The 19,921-nt window shown below is 37.4% G+C and overlaps 1 protein-coding gene across 1 annotated transcript in view; it reads right to left on the bottom strand.

Annotated features, from left to right (window-relative positions):
* LOC306846363 (rho GTPase-activating protein 29) overlaps positions 1 to 19,576 on the bottom strand; it is a 37,775-nt gene extending 18,199 nt beyond the window's left edge. Inside the window, exons 1-3 of the mRNA XM_079379686.1 lie at positions 19,405 to 19,576; positions 17,204 to 17,554; positions 49 to 192 (exon numbers count right to left, since the gene is read on the bottom strand). Of these exons, the coding sequence (XP_079235812.1) occupies positions 49 to 192; positions 17,204 to 17,474 (415 nt within the window). The 5' untranslated portion in view covers positions 17,475 to 17,554; positions 19,405 to 19,576. The remainder of the gene's footprint in view (positions 1 to 48; positions 193 to 17,203; positions 17,555 to 19,404) is intronic.
* Between the last annotated feature and the right edge of the window lie 345 nt (positions 19,577 to 19,921).

The raw sequence follows: 19,921 nt of genomic DNA, 5'->3' as shown, positions 1-19,921 counted from the left end.
CTAAGTTGTTGATTCTGAAGTGGGGCGGAGCAGAAGGAGGATACTCACCTTTGACTTTGGCGATGACGGTGCCTGCAGCACCAAGAATTTCTGACGAGTTCAGTGCCTGGTGTTTGCCAATGACAGTCTTTAGCACGCGTACCAGCTCTCCAAGTCGCTCGTTGACCACGTGCTGCGAGCACTCTTGGTTTTCTGTGGGTGACAAACATACAGACAGAGACCACAATATCATCAGCTCAACTTCCTCCATGCTTTTTGAAAATGTAAAAATTTAAAACATTATGAATGCAGCAGCAACATCGAAAGGTTTGAAATTTTGAGTCTGGTTAAAGATACCCATGTGAAACCTCCTCAAAGTGCACATGAAGTGGCATGTGTGACACGGGTGCATCCTAATTGCACGCTTGTTCTGTGACGGTGCAAGCCCCTGTGGTTAGAGACGATGAGCTGAGGCTGCGCTTTGGCTGAGATGCAGACGCAGCTCTGTGTACTCGAGAGATGGCCGACAGCAAGATAAGAAAAGAGACAAACACAGGAACAGATACGCATGCCTATCTAGGCCTATCCAGATGTGTGATGATAGTTTTTTTTTTCTGTATATACAGTGGTGTGAAAAAGTGTTGATTTTCAACACTTCCTGATTTTTTTTTTTTTTGCATGTTTGTCACACTTTAATGTTTCAGATCATCAAACTAATTTAAATATTAATCAAAGATAACACAAGTAAACACAACATGCAGTTTTTGAATGAAGTTTTTTTATTATGAAGGGAAAACAAAATCCAAACCCACATGGCCCTGTGTGAAAAAGTGCTTGCCCCCTAAACCTAATACTTTTGGGTTTATAAATATACACCGGACACACACATATATTATGATGCGATTAATCACGATTAATCATTTGACAGCACTACTATTCACACAAAATTTGCTCAGTCTGAAAAAGGTTATGTGTGAATTAATCATTTAATTTCAAATATTAAGAAATTTGAACAAGTGTCAAAATATTATTATGCATGTTTTTGCAATGTCTAGACTCCATGTAAACAAATATTGGGATTAAAAAATGTTTGTTTACATCATGCGAACCCATAAAGGAACACCACAATCTCTCTTGTTTGCATTAGGATGAAGTGGACGGTCGTTTGGCTGTGTGTAGCAGATGACTTCATATCTAACTGAATGTTGTGAAGGCTTCGAAGGGTTTTGATAGCAGGAGCATCTGTTTTTCATCCTCTCGCTGCAGATGTACATCATGCCACAAGGATGAGACAGAAGCTTTATGAGTGCAGTTACAACGTGGAAGGTATGTGTGTGTTTGGCGGCACAGACTGAGGAGCATTCTCCCATTATAAAGAAAAAGGAAGAAAAAAGTAGGAAGCACAAACTGTTGACAGTTAAGCATCTTCAGTTTATCATGTGCGGAATAGAAGATACTGATTTATACAAGATACAGGAAGTGGGAAAAAGAAACAAGGCAAGGGACGCCCTAAAATATAAATATTAAAAAATAAAATAAAACTTACGCAAATGTAATTTATTTGTATACAAATAAAATATTTGTGTTACTTGTCTGTTCAGCCAAAAATAAATGCTTTACAGGTGCAACGCTGGATATTTTTGGATTGAATGTGGCAACAGGGGTAAGCACCTTTCTATTGCCTGCTGCAACAAATGCAGCAAGGTCAAGTTCGAAGGGGAACAAAAATTTAAAAAAAAGGTTTATGGCACCAGAACAAGATAGAATATATATATATATTTGTATAGACATCTATCTGTGGACTTTTGTGGCGGGGGAAGCAGGACAAAACTTGAAAATTACATGCAGGAACTGGACAAAACAGAACATATTTTTTTCTGGCAGTCGATGGGAGTGGAACTAAAAATCCATTCCATCCAGGCCTCTATCTTGTGATTTAGGGCGAGACCAGTATTCACAAAAGCCAAACCTTAAAGTCATGTATTAAGGCCACTAAAAGATCCTCCATTATCACAACAACATAACGACCTACCTCCTCCACCTGGAAGACCAGGTGCACCTCTTCGACTTGTCAGGATTAGAAGATTGTAGTGCGGTAAGAGGAGAGGAGGCTGTAGCCCCAGGAATACTCAAGAGTGTTCTCTCTCCTCTCTGACTTTGAAGTGTCACTCAGACAAAAGGCCTCCATCAGAAGCCCCCATCCCAGCTCAGGTCTTCCCCTCACCGCCCTCCTAATTACTGGTGAGGGGTCAAGCAGCAGGTCACAGACCAAAATGCCTGCTCTGATCAAGCTTTTTTTTTTTTTTAATGATGATGTTTTGCAGCCCAGTCTGAGAGGCACAATCGAAGTGCTTTTGGTATTTAAAGCTGTTTGGTTTATAAAGTGTGGCTTGACATGCAGGACAGGCCCGCATGAATGACAGGGACTGGTCCACCCCCCAAAAGACTGATGGAATGTTGCATCCACCCAATGGGGGCCCACCACCAGGGGACTATGTCATGTGTCAGAGCTGATTGGGGTCCCGGGACGTCTTCATGCCAGCGTAGCAACCGGTGTTCTCCAAACCCGCTCTTACTCTGTTATGAATAATGCATCATCTGGGCCCCCAAACACTTCAGTGGTGTCAAAACAATGGGATTTTTAAAAGCATGCATGAAAACTGCTCAGGGGGAACTGAGGGGTATTGTTTCGGTGGGGATACCGCCAGAGAGGCACACACGCATTGTTTGGGACAAAGCCCCTGCTGATGGCCCACCGTCCTGGGTCTATTTCACTCCAGGAGCTCCAGCAGCGAGTCTCCGTCCCTCTCACGCTCGGCCTGCGTGTTGGCCCAGCCATGCTTCACGCTCAGTCTCTTCATTAGGGCCCAAGCCAGTAAGGCGCAGGGCCCTATTGTTCTTCTAAGGATTATTATTAGGGCCCAAGCCAGTAAGGCGCAGGGCCCTATTGTTCTTCTAAGGATTATTATTTTTTTTTTTTTTATTTTTTTTTTTATTTTTTATTTCAATCATCCGGGCACTTTTGGGGGCCTTAACGTGCCCGAAAACTCTCGAAAATTGGCACGCACATTGGAACCTGCGGCCATTAGGACGCCGCTGAGGCTGGGACCCGGGCGTGGCACAGGGGCTCTACGGCGCCCCCTGGAAAATTGTCAGAAAACTTGATGTATAGCTCACACATACTTGCACGTATTCATATGAAACTCGGTACACATATAGAACTCATTGAGCTGAACAACTTCCGCGCAGCATGTCATAGGCTCCGCCCAACAGGAAGTCGGCTATTCAGGGCTGTTTAAAAAGCGCATGCTCTGGAATTTGATATACTCCTCTGAGGATTTCCATACGATTGCCACCAAACTCGGTGAACATGATCTCAAGACATTGGGGACGCTAAATTGCGAAGATATTTTTGATATGTCGAACGGTTTGCCCGTGGCGAGGCGATGAAGTTATGGCGAAAAATGAGACCCAGGAAATGCCTAATAACGTCCACATACATTGTATGATGTAGATCAAACTTCAGTGATTTGTTCGTTGTATGATGCCGATCGGATAGATGTGACTATTATGACTGAAAGTTATAGCGCCACCAACTGGCTGCAGGAAGTGTGTCGTTTTCAAAATGCTTTGAATTCAGCATCTTCTTTTTACTCGATTTGCTTCAAACTTCACCAGAATAATGTCAAAACACGGCCGATGTAAAACTGTGAAGGCAATATTGATATCTAAAAGTATGTTGCCATGGCAACGTGTCAAAGTTGAAAATTCGTTTCTGGTGATTTTGAGGCAGATAACATGTTTAGAATGTCATGAAACTCAACACACATATGAGTATTAATGATAGTTAGACACTGGAAAAAGCTCATAAACGGGCGTGGAAGAGGCACTCTATAGCGCCACCTTTTGTCAAAAATGGGGGGGTTAGTTTTAGCTACAGACACCAAACTCGGTACATAAATTGTTCTAATTAATCCGGACAACTTTCTAATTTACAGTCATTAGCTACGACCAACAGGAAGTCGGCTATATTTATTTTAATGTGGGTTTTTTTTAAAAACGGGCTGTAAACAAATTAATACTCCTCCAAGCAGAAACACGGAAATCACACCAAACATTTTTTATCATGATGCCAAAATACTGAAGATGCTAAATTGCGGACGTATTTAGGATATCTTGAACGATGATTTAATGGCAATTTATTAAAGTTACAGTAAAAAAGATAATTTTTTTTTTTTTTTATCTTTTAAGAGAAGCTTCCAAACACTTCATAAAAAATTACATACACAGAACAATATAGTCTGAGGATATGTGATTAATTTCATGAATTTACAATACACTATGCAGAGGAGAAAATTTAAAAACTATCAGAAAGCTGTTAGACTGCTGAGTGAGAGATCCCTGTCACTGCAGCTGAGTGAGGGGTGGGGGTGGGGGTGGGGTGGGGTGTGAGTGACTGTGTGGATTGAGGAGCTGGGTGAGAGAGAGAAAGAGAGAGAGAGGGTCTGTTTTTTAAAATCTTTAAAAAATGCTTATAAATCATTAAATAAGGTCTCAATTCTTAACATTAGGAAATGCATTAATTAACGTGAACTAACAATGAAAAATATATTTTTACAGCATGTTAATTCTTCCATGATAGTATGAACTAACAAAGAACAATTTTTTTAAAGCATTTATTAATCTTTTTAATGTTAGAAAAATAGTCATGTTCAAAAGATAAACTTTAAAATGTAATAATATATTAACACATTTTGGAATTAATATTGATCAACATTAAATGGTATATAATTATTAATGTTTATATATATATAATGATAGCTACAGACACCAAACTCGGTACATAAATTGTTCTTATTAATCCGGACAACTTTCTAATTTACAGTCATTAGCTACGACCAACAGGAAGTCGGCTATATTTATTTTAATGTGGGTTTTGTTTTTAAACAGGCTGTAAACAAATTCATACTCCTCCAAACAGAAACACGTAAATCACACCAAACATTTTTTCTTATGATGCCAAAATACTGAAGATGCTAAATTGCGGACGGATTTAGGATATCTTGAACGATGATTTAATGGCAATTTATTAAAATTACAGTAAAAAAGAGAAAACTTTTCATTTTTTTTTTCTTTTAAGAGCAGCTTCCAAACACTTTATAAAAAATTACATACACAGAACAATACAGTCTGAGGATATGTGATTAATTTCATGAATTTACAATACACTATGCGGAGGAGAAAATTTAAAAACTATCAGAGTTCTCCTGTCTCTGTGCTTCTAATGTTTGCGGTAGGTGACTGGGTGGGTGACTGACTGTGTGAGTTCAGTGAGTGTGGAGGGGGAGAGAGAGAGAGAGAGAGAGAGGGTCTGTTTAAACATCTCAATAAAATCCTTAAAAAATGCTTATAAAGCATTAAAGGTTTTGATAACACTTTATAATTAAGTCTCATTTGTTAACAGTAGTGAATGCATTAATTAACATGAACTAACAATGAAAAATATATTTTTTACAGCATGTTAATTCTTCATTGATAGTATGAACTTACAATGAACTAACAATGAACAAAATATTTTTTATATTAGAAAAATAGTCATGTTCAAAAGATAAAACTTTAAAATGTAATAATATATTAACACATTTTGGAATTGATTTTGATCAACATTAAATGGTATATATTTATTAATGATGTAAATTAACAACAGTTAAATAATGTTGTTTTTTAACATTGGTTAATTCACAAATAACATTAAATATTAACAATATATTTTTTACTTTATTAATTTGTGTTAGAAAAAATTATTCATGTTAGTTAATGGAAAAATAAATCATTAAAAAATGCTTATAAATCATTAAAAGCTTTGGTAACTATAATAATTTCTCATTTGTTAGCATTAGTAAATGCATTAACTAGCATCAACTACCAATGAAAAATATATTTTCACAGAATTTAAAGTTTTATATGTTCTGTGTGTGTGTGTTTCACAGAGTTGATGGTTTGGATTAACCCTTTAATTGCCGTATCCCTTAAAACCAAACTGCCAGAGGGTTACTGTGATGCTTGTGCTCGCTGGGCACCGTTTTATCGATGCCACCGGGGTGGCGTATGCTGACGGCTTGGGCCCGTCATCGCTGCTCGCAGCTATATTTTTTTTTTTTTTTTTTTTTTTTTATTTCAATCATCCGGGCACTTTTGGGGGCCTTAACGTGCCCGAAAACTCTCGAAAATCGGCACGCACATTGGAACCCGCGGCCATTAGGACGCCGCTGAGGCTGGGACCCGGGCGTGGCACAGGGGCTCTACGGCGCCCCCTGGAAAATTGTCAGAAAACACGATGTATAGCTCACACATACTTGCACGTATTCATATGAAACTCGGTACACATATAGAACTCATTGAGCCGAACAACTTCCGCGCAGCATGTCTTAGGCTCCGCCCAACAGGAAGTCGGCTATTCAGGGCTGTTTAAAAAGCGCATGCTCTGGAATTTGATATACTCCTCTGAGGATTTCCATACGATTGCCACCAAACTCGGTGAACATGATCTCAAGACATTGGGGACGCTAAATTGCGAAGATATTTTTGATATGTCGAACGGTTTGCCCGTGGCGAGGCGATGAAGTTATGGCGAAAAATGAGACCCAGGAAATGCCTAATAACGTCCACATACATTGTATGATGTAGATCAAACTTCAGTGATTTGTTCGTTGTATGATGCCGATCGGATAGATGTGACTATTATGACTGAAAGTTATAGCGCCACCAACTGGCTGCAGGAAGTGTGTCGTTTTCAAAATGCTTTGAATTCAGCATCTTATTTTTACTCGATTTGCTTCAAACTTAACCAGAATAATGTCAAAACACGGCCAATGTAAAACTGTGAAGGGAATATTGATATCTAAAATTATGTTGCCATGGCAACGTGTCAAAGTTGAAAATTCGTTTCTGGTGATTTTGAGGCAGATAACATGTTTAGAATGTCATGAAACTCAACACACATAGCAGTATTAATGATAGTTAGACACTGGAAAAAGCTCATAAACGGGCGTGGAAGAGGCACTCTATAGCGCCACCTTTTGTCAAAAATGGGGGGGTTAGTTTTAGCTACAGACACCAAACTCGGTACATAAATTGTTCTTATTAATCCGGACAACTTTCTAATTTAGAGTCATTAGCTACGACCAACAGGAAGTCGGCTATATTTATTTTAATGTGGGTTTTTTTAAAAAACAGGCTGTAAACAAATTCATACTCCTCCAAACAGAAACACGGAAATCACACCAAACATTTTTTCTCATGATGCCAAAATACTGAAGATGCTAAATTGCGGACGGATTTAGGATATCTTGAACGATGATTTAATGGCAATTTATTAAAGTTACAGTAAAAAAGAGAATTCTTTTTTTTTTTTTTTTTTTAAGAGCAGCTTTCAAACACTTCATAAAAAATTACATACACAGAACAATACAGTCTGACGATATGTGATTAATTTCATGAATTTACAATACACTATGCAGAGGAGAAAATTTTAAAACTATCAGAGCTGCTTCTGAGTGAGAGCTCCCTGTCACTGCAGCTGAGTGAGGGGTGGGGGTGGGGTGGGCTGTCAGTGACTGTGTGAGTGACTGTGTGGATTGAGCCAGTGGGTGAGAGAGAGAAAGAGAGAGAGAGGGTCTGTTTTTTAAAATCTTAAAAAAATGCTTATAAATCATTAAAGATTTTGATAACACTTTATAATAAGGTCTCATTTCTTAACATTAGGAAATGCATTATTTAACATGAACTAACAATGAAAAATATATTTTTACAGCATGTTAATTCTTCCATGATAGTATGAACTAACAAAGAACATTTTTTTTAAAAGCATTTATTAATCTTTTTAATGTTAGAAAAATAGTCATGTTCAAAAGATAAACTTTAAAATTTAATAATATATTAACACATTTTGGAATTAATATTGATCAACATTAAATGGTATATAATTATTAATGATTATATATATATATATAATGATAGCTACAGACACCAAACTCGGTACATAAATTGTTCTTATTAATCCGGACAACTTTCTAATTTACAGTCATTAGCTACGACCAACAGGAAGTCGGCTATATTTATTTTAATGTGGTTTTTTTTTAAAAACGAGCTGTAAACAAATTCATACTCCTCCAAACAGAAACACGGAAACATTTTTTCTCATGATGCCAAAATACTGAAGATGCTAAATTGCGGACGGATTTAGGATATCTTTAACGGTGTTTTAATGGCAATTTATTAAAGTTACAGAAAAAAGAGAAAACTTTTTTTTTTTATCTTTTAAGAGCAGCTTCCAAACACTTCATAAAAAATTACATACACAGAATAATACAGTGTAAGGATATGTGCTTAATTTCATGAATTTACAATACACTATGCTTAGGAGAAAAATTTAAAACTTAGAGATCTCCTGTCACTGTACTTCTAATGTTTGCGGTAGGTGACTGGGTGGGTGAGTGACTGTGTGAGTTCAGTGAGTGTGGAGGGGGAGAGAGAGATAGAGAGAGAGAGAGAGAGAGAGAGAGAGAGTGAGTCTGTTTAAACTTCTCAATAAAATCCTTAAAAAATGCTTATAAAGCATTACAGGTTTTGATAACACTTTATAATGAAGTCTCATTTGTTAACAGTAGGGAATGCATTAATTAACATGAACTAACAATGAAAAATATATTTTTTACAGCATGTTAATTCTTCATTGATAGTATGAACTTACAATGAACTAACAATGAACAAAATATTTTTAATATTAGAAAAATAGTCATGCTCAAAAGATAAAACTTTAAATTTTTTTAATATTGATCACCATTAAATGGTATATAATTATTAATGATGTAAATTAACAACAGTTAAATAATGTTGTTTTTTAACATTGGTTAATTCACAAATAACATTAAATATTAACAATATATTTTTTACTTTATTTATTTGTGTGAGTAAAAATTATTCATGTTTGTTAATGGAAAAATAAATCATTAAAAAATGCTTATAAATCATTAAAAGCTTTGGTAACTAATAATTTCTCATTTGTTAACATTAGTAAATGCATTAACTAACATCAACTACCAATGAAAAATATATTTTGACAGAATTTAAAGTTTTATATGTTGTTCTGTGTGTCTGTGTTTCACAGAGTTGATGGTTTGGATTAACCCTTTAATTGCCGTATCCCTTAAAACCAAACTGCCAGAGGGTTACTGTATTGTGTGTGCTCGCTGGGCACCGTTTTTCGATGCCACCGGGGTGGCGTATGCACTGGCGGCTTGGGCCCGTCATCGCTGCTCGCAGCTATATTTTTTCACTTGTGCTCTTCGCTCGCCCCGCTGTCTCTGATCAGAGCCATTAAACAATCTCACCCAACTGCCAACAAGCCTCACACCGCAGTGTGAGAACGAAGACTGCTAACAGCCCCTATCCCACATCTCAGTCCCATCAGCAAAAAAGTCAATACAGTTTCTCGTCATGAACACACACACTTCGCTGACTAGTCTGACACATTTTTTAGATCTCAGTAAAACTGACAGATGGATGTCTTCAAATTTAAGTTGTGAACAAGATGTCCTTAGCTCACAGGGACAAAATGCAACAGGATGTTATTGAATTACAGACTTGAAGGTCCATCAAATTAATGACACACTGATCAGGACTCATCTGACTTTGCTTAAGGTCTCTCTGAACTGCACTGAAATCCAAGCAGTGTTTGTCTTCAAATCATTATAATCAATCAGTCTCTATTGAACTGATACAACTGCTAGTTAATTAAGACATAAAGGAACTCAACATAAAGGAAAGTATAATATTGTAGTTAATATCTAAGAAAAAAAAAATCTAATTTTGTGACGTCAAATCATTATAATCATCGAACTGAAAGAAGCAACTAAATCACACATTCTTCTGATAATAATCGCACCTAACATTGAAACCTGCAATTATAAAAATATTTGATCATTTATTCCCCAAACTGATATGGAATCAACATGATGAAAATAATAATATTAATAATAATAATAGTATTAATATTTATATAATAATAAATAATAATTTAAATAGCATTTGTTTAATGCCATTTTTAATGCTAGCAACAGAAAATGCTGATAAGGCGTTAAACTGTCCACATTAAATGCAGAAATTAATGTGTTCAATTTCCCAATCCTATCACTAACTATTTCCACACTAATGATATTTTGTGCTAGTCAATTAAACATAAGCTGCATGTTAAAGGCTGCTCCTGCCAGGAATGAAAACATTGCACTTTTCCTGAGAAAATAGGTTGTACATTTTTTATTCCAGCATATTTCCTAGAAAATTAGCTGCTTGACACAATGTCATCGCACACTTCAAAGATTTTATGCACAGCTGCTGGCATTTCCTCTGTTGCTAACAACAGGTAATCAATAGGCATGTCTCGACCTGCCTTAGCTGTGCTTTGCTGCACTCTGTTGTGATTCACCGGTTAGAAAGCAGCTCTTGGTTTGCCGTTGTGCCTGTCAGGCTTCCTCACACCATACCACTTCTCTTTTACGGGAACAGAAAGAGCATTCTTTGAAGTGCAGGAAATTAGCAAAGACTGGAGTGTCCCATTAGCATGTTAAGGTAAATAAACACAGCACTCAAATTCAGTTCAGTTACACATTTGATCCAACCAAACAAAAATAACCTGTATCGAGAGGCCTTCATCTGACGTGTACCCCCAAAAACACGCTCTTCATCCAGCACTAATGATGGCCCTGTACATTGCTAGGATTTCATGGGCCAACTGGCACATCCCCATGACCAATCTGCTGAAGAGCGGCTGTAAATCCACACCCCAGGAAATGCTACCCAACCACAGGCCCACACAAAAACATCCCTCACCTTCAGTGGGAAAGTTACTGCCCAACAAATCTCTCTTCTTCACTTCACAAGCGCAGCGAGGCATTATATCGCCTACCACGAGGGCTTCGGCAATGGTGCCACCCGCAAAACTCTGTGAAGCAATCTCGTTAATCTCTCGAGGGTAGTCTTTTTTTCCACTTTTTCAATTTAGAGGGTTTTGTCCATATCCCCAGATTAACAGCACTACAATATGCCAAAGGGGCCTCTGCACCAAGACCTCCAACGGTCTGGTGCATTCACAAAAACAATTCATCTACCACGCCTAGCTATGAGAAAACATAGCTTTTTATGCCTGAAACCTTGATTTGTTTTAAATCTAATGTAAATCCACCACCTGACTGGCTGTTTAAATTTTAAACCAGCAGAAGTTTTAAAATAAAAATTAAGATCTACGGTACAAATAAAATTAATACTGTATAGCCCTATTCACACGGAATTAGTATTACCTGGTGACCTCCAGTCATTTGTAATAATTGCGGAGGTTGTCTGTGATCTTAATCCCATACAAATCGGCCATGTCTGTAATTTCTAAAGTAAAAATTACACGGGGCACAAAACTATAGTAGTTTCTTTTTTTTCTTTTTTTTAATCCATCGAATTGGACCACAGAACGGGACTCACAAAGCCTTGACATCCGGGTATCCGGGAGATAAGTCAGTAATTTCGAGTAAAATCACAGGCTTCGCTTATCCCGTGCGAATGCACCACACCAAATTCAGATGTGGGGGAGTAATTTCAAAATCACACATGGTCCCCCAGATGATACTAGTCCCGTGCGAATAGGGCTTATGTCTATAAAGAACAAACCCATACAGTATCATACAGTACAAATTACATAAACCAAAAATGAACATTGTGTCATCATTTACTCAGGTGTGTCATAACTGATCTGAACGATTAGTTGTTAATGCATTTAAACCACTCTCTTAGTGAAACTCACAAGGTACAAAAACACGTCTAGACTTGATTACAAATTTTGATACTGTCTCTCTGCACCATAGTGTCACCCACAAGGCCTGTGGTCTCGGGGAAACCCATATATTACTGTCAAGAGAGTCATACTTCGTGCATCAGTGCTCCTGCATCTAAATGTGGTCGTCACTCCCAAAACTTAGCAGTGTGTACGTGGCCTATGTGTACAATCTTTGAGAGCCATAATAAGAGCTTTACGACCGGAGGAAAATAACTCTACTGGAAGACTTTTTTTAACTGTGTCTAAGAAAAGAGAAAGACTAGAGCTAATTTTAAACTAGTTCGTTTTGGTTGGTTCTGTGTTGCCATGCATAAGGGTTGAGAAAGTCTTTATAAAAATTGTTTTAAATCAATCCTTTGGACAGATTCACATTTTCACAAATAATAAATAAAACAGGGATAAAATGGGAAACAAAATTAGATTCATTGATATTGTATATGCCTAGTTCAGATACTATAAACATGTTTTACTGAATTTATGTTTCTCATGACCTTTATAAATTAATGTAAAAATGTTACGCATTTCTTTGCAAATTAAAATTATGACTATTATTTAATTTAATGAAGAAGGACAAGCAGCCAACCAATGTCTAGCATAGATGAACTGCTTCAATGCTGTATAAAAATCCTCCCATGATGCACCTCATGAAGTTAGTTGTGAAAATGACCCAACTGTGATCTATCCTGGACAATGCGCAGTGAGTTTTTAGTTAAACCTTGTTTGGCACTAGATAATACGCCATATTTTAATGTGTTATGTAATAGTTTTGATGACTTTACTATCATTCTAAACTGTGGGAAACAGTAATAATAAAGAATGACAAGCTATGTCAGAATTTGTCACTGATAGTGTAGTGCACTTTAAACAAGTAGCGTCAAAACAAACAAAAAGACCATTTCACCTCGAATCAATTCCATACATTTATAAAAAAAGACAAAGACTCAGTGCTGCTATCTGAAGTACACTAAATCAGTCTACAGAGCCAGTGCATGGAAGAACAAAAGACTTCCTGGCTGTTATCACAGCACTTTTAAACCTCAGAGCACTTAAGAGACTTGCTTCTTGCTTCAGACCAAGGCTGAATCTCATTGCTAGTATTACTTGATCTTAGTGCTGCGTTTGACACTATAGACCATGACACACTCATAGATAGATTACAAAACTATACTGGTATTCAAGGACAGGCTTTAAGATGGTTTAGATCCTACCTGTCCGATCGCTACCACTTTGTTTATTTAAATGGGGAGTCATCTCAATTATCACCAGTAAAGTATGGAGTACCACAAGGATCTGTCCTAGGTCCTCTGCTATTTTCAGTATACATGTTGCCCCTTGGTAATATTTTTAGAAAATACGGGATTAGTTTTCATTGTTATGCTGATGATACTCAACTATATATCTCAAATAGATCAGATAAGACAGAGATATTATTTATTGGACCAAAAAAACAGTACACAGAATCTCTTGGATTACAATCTGCAACTAGACGGATGCACTGTTACGTCCTCTAAAGTCAAAAATCTGGGTGTTATATTAGACAGCAACTTGTCCTTTGAAAATCATATTTCCCATGTTACAAAAACAGCATTCTTCCATCTTAGAAACATTGCCAAGCTTCGAAACATGCTACCTGTTTCTGATGCAGAAAAGCTAGTTCATGCATTCATGACCTCTAGACTGGACTATTGTAATGCACTGCTAGGTGGTTGTCCTGCATCTTCGATATAAAGAAGCTACAGATAGTCCAAAATGCAGCGGCTAGAGTTCTTACCAGGTCAAGAAAATATATGATCATATTACCCCAATTTTACAGTCTCTGCACTGGCTACCAATTAAGTTCCGTATCATTTACCAAATATTATTACTTGCCTATAAGGCCCTAAATGGTTTAGCTCCTGCGTACCTAACTCGTCTTCTACCAAGCTACAATCCAACCCGCTCCCTAAGGTCGCAAAACTCTGGACTTTTGGTAGTACCTAGGATAGCAAAGTCCACTAAAGGAGGTAGAGCTTTTTCACATTTGCCTCCCAAACTCTAGAATAGCCTTCCTGATAACGTTTGGGGTTCAGACACACTCTCTTTGTTTAAATCTAGATTAAAGACACATCTCTTTAGCCAAGCATTCACATAATGCATCTTATAATCCTATACTGCAGTTATACCTGATCAAATGTACATTATTATTATTCTTTAGCTTGGGTTGAACAAATCATTTTTGCTTAGATGGAACAGCAGCTACACTAATTATGTCTCTACTTGTTTCTCTGTTTCTGACATCCCGTGGTAACTAGGAATTACAGAAACTTCAGTCTGGATCCAACCCTTAAATGATCTGAGATGACCGAACACCTGAGAAAAGATGATGCCAACCCCTCCTCAGGGGACCTCAGAGGATGCCAATGCTCAGACAACATACAGAATTACCAAATTTTGCCATAAGTTAAATATATTAAGGTTCTGCTATATATAAATGTATTGTGGAAACTTAATTTCCTGTAGAGCTGCTTTGCAACGATTTGTATCGTAAAAAGCGCTATACAGAGAAACTCTTCTTCACAACAGAACAGCACATTCTTTCAGCTACCCACATGATGAGTGTCAACAGGCCACAATACTTCCATTCGCTCTAGACGTGCTTCTCTAAAATCACAGAGGGAATAATTTGATATTTAGCCCTTCCAGTAAAAACATCCCTCCCTTCTGAATGTTCAACTGTCACGGGAGTTAAACATTACACTAAAAACTTCTCAATGTTGGATTCAAAGAAAAATCACATTAGGCTTGGCTTTCTGATGTGTTTTGACAAAGGAAACAACAAAAAGGGACCATTTCTGTGTTTAACTAGGAAAGATGTCGATCTGAATGAAGGAAGGTACAAAACCATTTAACCATTTAAAAACAGTTTGACTATGAGAACTTTGAACTTCTTAAAAATTCCCCAGCTGCCAGAAAGTCAACCACAACCGAGGTGAAAAGTGCCTTTGAAAACATTCCGAAATTTCGGTGAGGAGGAGTCATTTTTCATGTGTCGCACACCTAACAACAGTCAATCGAAGGCACCATAGCAACAAGTGAACATTTGTTCTGAAGGAATGCGGGGTATGCAGGAGGAGGGGGCTTCATGGCGGAGGAGGAATCACCGACGAGAAGAGTTTGGTCACACCGATCAAAGTGATGAGCCAAGCTCATAGCCATCAACATAAACACTAACAAAAAAAGTACTGTGACTGCAGTTTTCTGATAAACACTTTACAACCCACTAGTTTTGTAGCTTAAATTAACCACATTGTGGCTTCAAAAATCTCGCATGTGACGTGCATTCAGACTGCAGAGCAAATAAGCACGCAGATGAGTTCCTGTAGCGTTCCTCCTGGCTGGCTTGTAGATCCTAGCTAGCGTCAAATAAAAGCCAGGGAGGCGAGGAGAGCTGTGATGATCAATCTCTGTGCAGACAGGATGAATCCATACATTTAGAGGGTCAGCGAGCATCTCCTCCGCTGAGAGGGAACACGGCAGTGGAAGAGTGGGGAGGTCAAAAGCATGTGCTTGTGGGAAGTGTCACCGGGCCGCTTGACAGAGGGTGGTGTGGAAAATCTCACTCATCAATACTTAACCAAACAGCTGAAATAAAAGCAGCAGGAATCCCATTTGCACTGATAGAACTACTGGGAAACAGAATTAGCCGTTCATATTCATTCCATTTGTTTTGCTGCTATTTGTGTTTTTGTTGTAGCCACCTGCCACATTTTCACAGTACTGATTTTATAATAGCATCTTTTGATAACGATTGTGCTTTTTTATTCCCCCTTTACCAACTTCAGGTAATGCTTTGGCAATACATATAAAAGTATGTCATGCTAATTAAGCTATTTGAATCTGTGCAATTTCTAGTGAGAAATACAGGAAGTGTCTTTATAGTGTAGTGAGCTAGTGAGCTATTATCTGTCTGTCTATTCATGGCACAAAACAACTGAATATTTGAGACTGCAGTCTGACTAAGGTGTACATGCTGGATGAAGTCAAGCAACAGTTATTTAATCTACACTACCGTTCAAAGTTTGGAGTCGGTAAGATTTTATTAATGTCTTTGAAAGAAGTCTTTTATGCTCACAATGCTGCATTTATATGATGGATATAAAGTAAAAACAATAATATTGTGAACAATTGTAATTTTACATAAATGTTAACATATTTTAAAATGTAATTCATTACTGTGTTTCAAAGCTGAATTTTCAACAGCAGTTACTCCAGTCTTCAGTGTCACATGAATATTCAGAAATTATTATAATATACTGATTTGGTGCTCAAGAAAAAAAATCTCTTTATTGTTTTCAGAATTCTTCAGTAAATAGAAAGATTAAAAGAACAGAATTTATTTGAAATAGAACATTATAGGCCTACATGTGTTTACTACAATTGAATGCATCCTTGCTGTATAAAAAAATATTATTGACCCCACACATTTGGTAGTGGTAGTGTAGATCTGTTAGTTGAACTTAAATTGGAAAAGTGTTTAAAAGACATTTTAAAAAGATGAATTACTGCTTTAATATAAACAAAATCCTTTACAGTGCTGCACATAAACATATTTAAGCAAATAGAAAATAGCAAATATATAGCTACCACACCTGTTTTGCAGCTGACCACCATTTTAGGTGGTGAAATGCTTTTTGCAAAGAAAAAAAAAGCAATAATTCCCTGCTGGGGGAGGGACGGTTTGACTATTGTTAGATGGGAAAGTATTTAAATATGTATATACCACAAACCATAATTGACCAGTCACTATCTATACTCCAGAGCTCCGTCATAAATGCTGTATTTACTGTGGAAGACAACATAATAGCAGCTTTTCAATCTTTCATCATAGCAACTGTTTCTCTAAAAGAATCTAACCGGAATATAATCTTCTAGCTGTTTCCAATAATGCAGAACAGGAACACATAGTTCCTCAAAAAAGTACCTTGAAAAAGCAAACAGAAATAACCAACAACAGGCTCAGTGTATCATGTGCAGTCATATCTATTCAAAGTGTGTGTGTATGTGTGTGTGTGGGGGGGGATCTACAACAAGGAGGCAAATTTCAGAGATGCCTTGTGCAGCAGAAAAGAAACAATCTCAGCAGGATAGCCAGGAGTTTACCAGTGGCATCCTGACAGACGTGGCACTCCTCCAGTGATGGGAATGAGAAACACTAGCACAGCCTATAAACCTTCAACATCAGCATGGACTGACCCATATGCACATTTAAAAGAAACGGATATGTCATAAACAGTGATACCACAAGATCAACCACAGCTGCAACAAAGCACTTTTAAAAGCAAGCATTAAGTAGAACCTCACCTTTGGAGTGAAAAGCCTCCTTTAGGCTCAGGAGCACGTCAGAAAACTTGCGCACATCACTGACCAGCTGCATGATGTAGTCAGGGTCCCCTCCAGGGGCGGTGGTGATGTGGTCCAGGCCCATAGCGTTGAGAGGGTTCGTCTTAGAGCTGCGGCCCATTTCTAGTGTTTTGTTGGACCCGGGGGACAGGGACCCAGGGATGTTGGGCTGGGAGAGACAAGCACCGCTTGTCAAACGCTTATTCCCACTGTTGCTGCCCTGACGGAACATTCCAGCAGCCGCTTCTGCTGATACAGAGCCGCCTCAGCCGCTGATCCAAGCGCCCTCCTGCCAGTGGAGAGCTGAAGGCACTGCAAGACAAAAAGCTGATGATCAATTAAAACATACGGGATAGCAGAGCCTAAGATCTGGGGCCTCAAAATTTAAACAGTTTAGCAAATGTTCCTATGATCGATTCATTAAATTCAAGCGCAATATGCAACAACTCAATGCCCAAAAATATCTCTTTATTAAGCGGATAGTTCACCCAATAAAATTCTGTCATCATTTACTCACCCAAACAGTTGCTGGTTCCCATTGACCTAAATACTGTGGATGTCAATGGGAACCAGACACTGTTTGGTTACCCACATTCTTCAAAATATCTTCTTTTGTGTTCAGCAGAAGATAGAACTGTATACAGGTGTGTAACTACTTAAGGATGAGTAAACGATGACAGAATTTTCGTTTTTAGGTTTTGGATTTTAAGAAACTTTTTGAAAACAGTTTCTTATATTTTTGTGGAAACTGTGCTATATTAGCATTTACAGTAAAGGTTTGGGTAGATAAAAATAATGGTATTAATACTTTCATTCAGCAAGGATACATTAAATTGACAAAAAACTATTTCAATTTCTATTTCAAATTAAATCTTTTCTTTTGAACTTTCTATTGAACAAAAAAATCATGAAATTATCATGGTTTCCACAAAAATATTAAGCAGCACAACTATTTTCAACATTAATAATAAGAAGAAACACTGACGACTGAGGTAATGGCTGCTGAAAATTCAGCAATATGTATTTAATATGCATGTAACAATGTTTTACAATATTAATGTTTTTACTGTATTTCAGATTAAATAAATGCAGCCCTTGATGAACATAAGAGGCTTTTTTCAAAAACTTATTTTATTTTTTTTTTATGTTGGATTAATTTAATTACTGTTATATGAGCATGCAAAAAGTTTGCATGCATGCTCTTTATTTCGCATATGATAAGCAACCTGAAGTGGTAACTGAAAGTTGTAGGTTCAATTCCCACAAGAGTGATCTTATAACTTCTCACTGTTGTGGCCTAAGCGAGATACTACTTCAACCTAGGTTGCTCCAGATGGATTAGGTCTGTGTTAAGTGAATTTTGATTTAGTTTGGATATTAAAAAAATCACCTAAAGGACACATTTCTCCTCACTTACATACTGAAAGGATAGGTTATCCTGGCATGTTATAAATTCATCAATATATCAGGGTTGCCTTTCTAAGCAAACAGGAACTTTAATTTTAAAACCAGCTTCGATAGATCCCAGAGGGCTCTCATTCAAGCTCTTCACTATCACTATGATGATCTAGGAAGGAACAACTAGAACTTACCCCGTTATCTACGGATGTATCATCCATTCACATGCATTTCTTGCAATCAGGGCTGTTTTCTTGTGCACTATGATTACGTGACTGCCTTTGTCAACAGGTGACGCATGTCTGCCGCAGAATGCGAGTAATGCACCGATCTTATCATTTAACAGGGGCTTGACAACCGGTCACTCTAAACTGACCCTCTCGCCTGTGTTCAGTGCTATGTGAGGAAGCGGACAGGAAAAACACGGACACGAGGTTGAATAAGGCCAATAATAGATTTACGTCAAAATTAAACGTACAGATTTGGTTTGACAAGCTTGGCTCCTTAACAGAGCATAAAATAAGCATTAAAACACACTTATGTATTATTAAAATCCTGTATTTTGATTAAGAGTATATTTTTTGACTGTTAAGGAGCACATGTTGTGACAAAGCGAGTTTAATAACTAACACCTCTCAATACTGTAACTGTTCTCCACTTCATAGCTGCTTTACACTTTAGCGCTGCTAGCTAACCCCTTCACACATACAAACCTTTAACAATTATTTGCTGTGTTTAGAGCGTCTCAAACGAGTGGTACTTACATGAATAGTTAATGAAGAGCATCATACTGCAGAATGATTTAGTTGAATCCTTTATAAATCCATAAAACAAGCTCAAAAGAGACGCTCGCAGATTGGACGCTCTTCACATCACAACTGATGAGAGAAAACTTACTGAGGGACTGACTGACTCAAAACTTAAACACGTGACCTCAAAGCAAACTTCCGATTGGCTGGTGGAGTGCGGCAGAACACGCCGCTTGTTTTCCTCGTCAAAATTACATGTGCTGCTCTGAGACTGAAGAAATGTACAGTAATAATGGTGCTTTATTTCGTTTAGAGATAACATTGAGATGTTGATCACATAGAGCGATATGTCAGCAAGGCTAATATTAAAAAAAATATTATTACTAATTATTATTATTATATAATTATTATTATATACTATATTAACGATAAAAATACATACGTTAATAAGTAGGCTATAGATAGATAGCTATATAGATAGATAGATAGATAGATAGATAGATAGATAGATAGATAGATAGATAGATAGATA

The sequence above is a fragment of the Barbus barbus genome (assembly GCF_936440315.1).
Source record: "Barbus barbus genome assembly, chromosome: 26".
Taxonomy (NCBI): Eukaryota; Metazoa; Chordata; class Actinopteri; order Cypriniformes; family Cyprinidae; genus Barbus; species Barbus barbus.
Note: the sequence above shows the minus strand (reverse complement) of the source record. Positions and strands in the feature narration are given on the sequence as shown.